We start from the raw sequence: 7,303 nt of genomic DNA on the forward strand, positions 1-7,303 counted from the left end.
TGCTTTTAAAATGATTGATATTGAACGGTTAAGACACGACGCATTAGATGCAGATACAATAGACGACTGAAAGAAATGCGTTCGTCATGCAAAAGTAATTCTGAACGAAGACAACAAAAAAAGAAATAATGAGGGATACTATCATGGAACCAATAATTATAACCATAATACCAGATGACAGCAACTACTCCAGTGTTAGTCACTCTGATGACGATGAACACCACGGATAAGATCTATGTATTAAATAATATTAAATTTAAAATTTTTTGTATTTTTTTTTTTAATTTTGTTTGTTATGTTTGGTTTGAATAAATGAATTGATTTATAAAATATTTTACAGTTATTTTGGTAAATTATTTTTTAACCCTTCCGGTCCTGATTTCTATCTAAAAATTCATAATGGTGTAAAAAAAAATAATTACAAATACGAATTGAAATGATTAATTCAAAAAACGCGGCAATTAATTTAATTACATTATGAACCACTTAGACGAAACGGCTGATAGGTTCGTGACGGTCATCGGCCACTTTTCATGTCGTGGATTATATTCTATGATTGAATAACAAAGTTAAATTTGAGTATATCTTAATTTGTATCTTAACATAAAAAACAAGATCTATAATATTTCAAAGAAAAAATTAATAAGATACAAGATATTAGTTATAATTTATCAAAGTTAAAAGATATATGACACTATATATTCCTGTTTGCAGGTATGATCACAGTATATTTATTACAATTATTGTTTTATAATAATTATTAATTCTATTATAAATATTTATTTATTTCAGTTAACACAAACACAAATAAAAGTTTTTAATATATATTTTAAGTAAAACAAATTTAACATAATTAAGTATAACCATATGAAATTCACAAGCATAATTAAAAAAAGTTAACACATAGCACAAAAATAAATTATTATATATTTACTAGTAGAGAAGTAGATGGTTCGTTTTGTAAAAAACTGTTCATTGGATTAATTTGATCAGATAAACTTCTAATACTATTCATTCTTAGATCAGCTTTAGAAAGAGGGGTATCTTCATTTTCAACAATCTTAAAATAAATACTATTTAAGACACAAGAAACCAATTAAAAAAATTAAAATTATAATTAATCATACTTATCTTATGGCTTCTATACAAAAATAATATGTACAACATGTATACCTTACAAACAAAAAAATATAATAGTTACCATACCCAAAAATAACCCATAGAGTTAATAATTAAATTAAAAAAAAAAAAACTTGTACAAAATGAAAAACAATCAATAGATCTTATGTAAAATATAGTTAAGTTAAATATGGAAATGATTATGTAACAAATTTTAACAAAATATTTTTTAATTAATGATAAACTAAAAAAACATATACATAATTATTAAGAAAATATACAATAAAATATAAATATGTAAGTTCTAGAAATTTATATAAAACAAAATCTCCGTAAGAATAATGATCTTTTTTAATGATAACTTGATAACTTATCATTGATAAGTGAAAATATGAAGTTATTCAATAAATTGGGGCCAACATTTTCAAGAATTATAGTATTATAAATTATGTTACCGTCAATGTTAATAATCAATTGTCAATAGTGATTAGTCATTGTTGATAATGGGTGATTCAATAAGCAAAGTTGATTAACTAAACCTAATAGAAGCATATATAAAATTATTTAATTGAGTCAAAATAAGAAAAATTTCATTTATATTTAAATTAAATTAAAAAATCATAGTTAAAAATAATAAAAAAAATATAACATCTTTGATATTTTATGACATTTAATACACAATAACAGTGTATTATATTAATTAAAATTATATATATAATAATAATAATATAAATATATTAACTTAATAAAATGTGAGGAGGCAATAATAATTATAATGTTCCCTTACATTTAATTTAGTTTTATAATAATTTGATTCACACAATAAACACTTTACCAAAATATTGTACGCAAAAATTTTTTGAATAAAATTTGACAGAAAGTGTGATACAATAAAATTTTTTATTTATCAAATTAACAAAATAATATAGTAAGTTTCATAACGAAAAATCAATAACTAAATTAGGAAACACTGATAAATTACATTGATTAAATGTACCAATCAATTATAAAAGTATGAATATTGCCTATGAATAGTATGCATTGACATTAATGATGTTGTTTGGTTATTATCCACATTAACAACATTTCCAACATAGACGGTAACATAAATATTATATAGTATATAAATCAAAAATAAATTTAAGACATCAACAATAAGTATTGTTTCTAATTTGATTAGATGGCTTTACCATTCTCGATCCATCTTTCAACTGAACGGCAATGTGTCTTCCTGGAATAAGTTGTAAACCAATAAATTCACCGACATATTTGCAAATATTTGACATCCATTGAAGAACTCGAGCCTTTGAACATTGAAATGCAATATTTCTTCCTTCGTGGTACTATGTAACAAAATAAAAATGCTTGTCATAAATATTAGACATAAGTTAAAAATCAATCTTTATATTTAATGAGTTCAGTGATTATTTATTTAATTTATATCAATATAAATAAATTGGTATGATTGATAAATTGATAACATAAATGCTGTTTAGCTCCCAAGCAATCTTAAACAATTTTTTCCTTCAATTTGTATGTTTTTGCATATATAATAAGTTTCAAAAAAGTTAGCTGAACTTGTTTTAGATGTTATAATAAAAAAACTTCAAAATGCTTGATTTTTGAAAAATTAAAATTATTGAAATTTTTTTTTTAAATATGAATTTTTTTATGTTAGACATTAAAGTAAAATCAAAAATTTCCTATGTTAATTATTTTTTTATGCTTTGAATCTATTCTATTACACCTGATTTGATTTTTCATAGCAAATCTAGAATAGTTATTGATTTTATTGGACTCATGTGGCTTTGTTGATGTATATACAAATGGCGATCATCAAACTGAAATATCTCCATGTTGCACAGCAAGTCGAGGAATATTTACAATTTCTGGATTATATTTAATTAAAATTAGTTTTAGTTATATATATAATATATACAACTATATAACTTACATGTTGAACATGCGTAATATATTTTACCCATATGTATAATTTGATCGCCTAATTTGGTTATACATTAGTAGGTTAAATATAATAATTATATATAATTTTATATTCATTACATGAACATTGAAGAAAATGAATGACAGAATTTAATTATAGTATAGGGCACTGATAAATAATCATTAACAGCAAATAATGCAATATATATATAATAATTATGCGATTAGCAAAAAAACGAAATTCTTAGTACAAAGTCAGATAAACAGAATTGTATTAATTTATTAAAATTGCTCTTCATTTTACAGATATTAAAGACCTAAACGCCAAAGAATCATTTCTTTAGCAGTAATTGAAAAATTGCAGTCATGTTAGATGTTAGATGATCTTAAATTATGTGTGAAAGCAAATTCCATTGATGATTTAGATGTCGAAAATATTTAAAAAAAAAAAAAGGGCTAAAAATAGCTTAGGAGTTAAACTGCATTTGTTCCAAATTAAATAAAAAATATTGAACAACTCTACCTATAAGAATTATAAAATCTATCAATGAAAATATTATGTTAAACATAATAACAGATCCTGATAAGAGGTTAAATTTAAAATAAGGCTACTTTAAAAACTTGCCAACAAGTGGCTACTTTTATTCAAAAAAATGCAATCAAATTAATTACATTATATATTTTAGCGAAATAATTTAACTTTTCGTTTTATTGTTACTGGCATTATTATAATCCAAATTTAAAGAATTAATATCCATATATTTAACTTACTGTACAACCAAGGCCATACCCATACAAACCAGTTTTTAAAATATCATGGGTTGTCAATCCTGTTATTATACTTCGACTATCCAAATTCATTTTTGTTTTCTTTGTTATCTCAAATAATAATCGCTCAACACTTCCAATCTTGAAAATTGATTTGTAATTCAACAGATCATCTAGAGTTAAATATTTATATTATTACTATAAAACTAGTTATAAGTGAATAAAAATAAAATAAAAGATACTTCAAATATAAATAATGTATGATATTTTTAACTTTTCTAAATTGAAAATGTATGAAATTGAATGAAATCAGTTTTATTTAAAAAAAAAAGTATTTATTATATTGAAATTAACAGAATATAATTAATTGTAGTGGACATTTTTTGTACATTTAAGATATTATTATTAATAATTAAAATATAACTATCTAATAGAAAATAGAAAAAATAATATTATCAATGGATTTATATGAATGTTTTAAATTTTACGCTAATGGAGTTTATTCTGTTACAATTTACATTCACACATTATTTATGATTTAATTTAATTTTAAAAATAAATATTTTTTGAGACATGTATTTAACTTTATGTAATTTAATAGAATGGTTATAATAAATATATATATATAGTTTTGACGAAATTGTAATAATCATAATTAAAAATAAAAATCAAATAGATTATTCAAAATATTTTAGATATACTTAATAGAAATAATATTATATTAAATTGGTAGGTTTTCAAATAATATGATTTATTTAATTAAAATAAATACATAAAATATCCCAACTTATTTTAATAACTACCTATAATGTTACAAGTTATAGTTGACATAGCACGATTATCAGAAATTTTTACGATAGATAAATTGTAAATTTTACATATTATAATAATAATAAGGTATATGTAAAAAAATTAATTTTTGAATAGATAAAACTAAATATTTTTTTTTTTTTTTTAATGATTTTATATTTTAAATATTTATGCTTAATTATATATACAAATGATAATATTCATGATCCTGACACTTTTGGTTTAATTGTAATACTTAGAAGAAAAATTAACTAGAATATTAAAATAATTCTCTTACAAAATTTTTATTTTATTGCCACTCAAATTTAAATTAATTAAAATTGTGTTATATAATACTGATTTGACTTACGTTCTGGAAAAACTGTTTGGTAAAGTCTTTCCAAACTATTTTTAGTTTTCATCATATCTAGACCTATTTCTGTCTCTACAGTGAACATGCAAGGTAAATCTAATGTACTATCATTTAAATCGGAAATTTCTTCATCCTGGAAACATATTGCAACAATTTACAATAATACATTAACAATTTCATTGCAAATATATTACTTTTAAAAAGTTTATAAAATCTGACAATATTTTCTTATAGTTTTCAGGGTGATTTTTATCCCAACAATCTATTTGATGAAATTTGTCTGAATACTCCCGCATGCCACCAGCAAAACCTCTAGGATAATTGTTGGCTATAATAAGATAAAACAAAATATAAAAACTAATTTTATTTTAACTAAGTGAATATTAAATATTATTTAGTTTTGTTTTACATAGTTAATATATAAATTATACATTTTAGACATTGGTGGTATCTTTATCAGACTATTGTTCCAAATCAATATTATTTTAAAATACTCACCAAGGCCAACAATTTGATGATATGTATGCAAAACTCCTTTAGATAAATTAAATTTTAATGCTGCTATTTCAGCTGGAAAATAATATTTTTCTGCTTCATGAGCATGACAATTGACATGTAATAAAATGAACTTTGTATTTAATAATTCTGAAACATTAAAAATATATTTTATTTTAATTTACAGTTATTAAAATGTATACAAACAATATATTTATTAGTAATCTCATGCATTCAAAAATTAAAGTGAGTTTAGAACAGATTAATTTCTCTAAAATACTGACAAAATTTAAAATAATTTTGTGTGTATAGTATTTTGCTTATAACGCCCTACATAATTTTAGCATATCACTGGTCCAATCTGTATTAGATCACATATAGAACTCTTACAAGTTAATCAATTAATTGGAATAACAAACATATTTGTGTTATAAAAACATATATAGAACAATCATTCTCATAAAACGAATATTTTATCCAGAAAAAGTGTGTAAGTAAAATATTAATTATGTGTTTTTAGAAAACAAAAAAAACACATTTAAGTAAATCAACATACTAAATTATTTTTACCTTCTTCAGATATTGATTCAAACATATTTTCTAAATATTCTTTCATTTTCCAATAATCTGAACTATTATTGTGAAGAGTAATAATCTGTTCTGGGTTTTTTTTTTCCTTCCGTTTAGAATTTAATTTATCAGCAAATATTTTGTACTTATTCTTTTCATTATCAGACATTGACTATAAAAGAATAATAATAAAAACAATTTATTTATAAGATTAACCTAATTTACAAGATTAATGTTGTGACTTTTACATAACCCGAGTCTAACCTTAAGGTTCTAATATTACTTTTGGAATAGTTGATGATGTGTACTCAAAATTTCATTATAACTAAATTGCCATATATACTAATAATTAATACATTCATATTAATTTATTAGATAAAACTATTATTACTTACATTCCATATTGGTGTTAACTTATCAGCTAATTGTTGAAAACTGAAAGATATGTTTTGATCGATCATTTGTTCCTTTTGATATTCAGTCACAAAAGCAAAAAAAGCATTTTTCTTTGGGGACATATTTATTCCTAAAAAACAAAATAATACAAACAATTATATATTAATTAATAATTACACACAAATTATTTATTGGTTACCAGATATGTTTTAGAATATCCCCAAATATTATAATTTATTATAATTTATTTATTTTTATTTTTATTTTATACAGTTAAGTATCCTATTACATATATATTTTATTTTAATTTTATTTATAAAAATGCTTTTTTTTTTGTGTCTATATATGTCAATAATTAGTAATTTTTTGTAAAAGGACTTTTGCCCTTTGATTATTCAAATAAACAAATAAAAAATAAAAAAAAACAAGCTTAATTTCTTACACAAATAAATAACTTTTTTGAGACCTCTTATTTTTTCAGTTATAATTGTTTGATTGATGATCATAAATATTGATAATGACACTTATTAACTATCTTAATAACATCAAACAAATGTATTTATACTATACATTATAAATTAAAATTGAATTGAAATAGTCTTCAATGACAAAATATTATCTTTTTAACAATAAAATATCAAATTAATTAAAATTAAATGAAAATTAATTAAAAAGTAAACATGTTATTTCTAAATATATGCTTAAATATCCTGAGTTAACTGGCTTAATTACTGATATGCTATCAATTAGTTGTTGACCGTAAATTGAGTAAAATCTACATTGTCAAAACAACAAATAGTATGTAAAAATATGGTTAGCATTCTAGTTTTAACATTTACCATATTTTTA

General features: G+C 21.5%; 1 protein-coding gene across 3 annotated transcripts; it reads right to left on the reverse strand.

Annotated features, from left to right (window-relative positions):
- Positions 1-848: 848 nt before the first annotated feature.
- LOC112689961 (protein maelstrom 2-like) lies at positions 849-6,587 on the reverse strand. 3 transcript variants are annotated; one of them, XM_025563845.1, is made up of 8 exons: positions 6,454-6,587; positions 6,059-6,230; positions 5,492-5,638; positions 5,188-5,321; positions 4,991-5,126; positions 3,835-4,004; positions 2,310-2,462; positions 849-1,060 (listed from the first exon to the last, which is right to left on the reverse strand). In XM_025563845.1, exons 1-8 carry the CDS (start codon positions 6,574-6,576, stop codon positions 923-925), a joined length of 1,173 nt encoding a protein of 390 aa, XP_025419630.1. In that variant the 5' UTR covers positions 6,577-6,587; the 3' UTR covers positions 849-922. The 3 variants fall into 3 exon arrangements, 2 of the variants coding, with proteins under 2 accessions (XP_025419630.1, XP_025419631.1); XR_003149166.1 differs by having other exon boundaries at positions 973-1,060; positions 3,864-4,004; XM_025563846.1 differs by lacking the exon at positions 849-1,060 and having other exon boundaries at positions 2,276-2,462; positions 3,864-4,004.
- Positions 6,588-7,303: the final 716 nt, after the last annotated feature.

The sequence above is a fragment of the Sipha flava genome, unplaced genomic scaffold (assembly GCF_003268045.1).
Source record: "Sipha flava isolate LNK unplaced genomic scaffold, YSA_version1 487_pilon_pilon, whole genome shotgun sequence".
Lineage (NCBI taxonomy): Eukaryota > Metazoa > Arthropoda > Insecta > Hemiptera > Aphididae > Sipha > Sipha flava.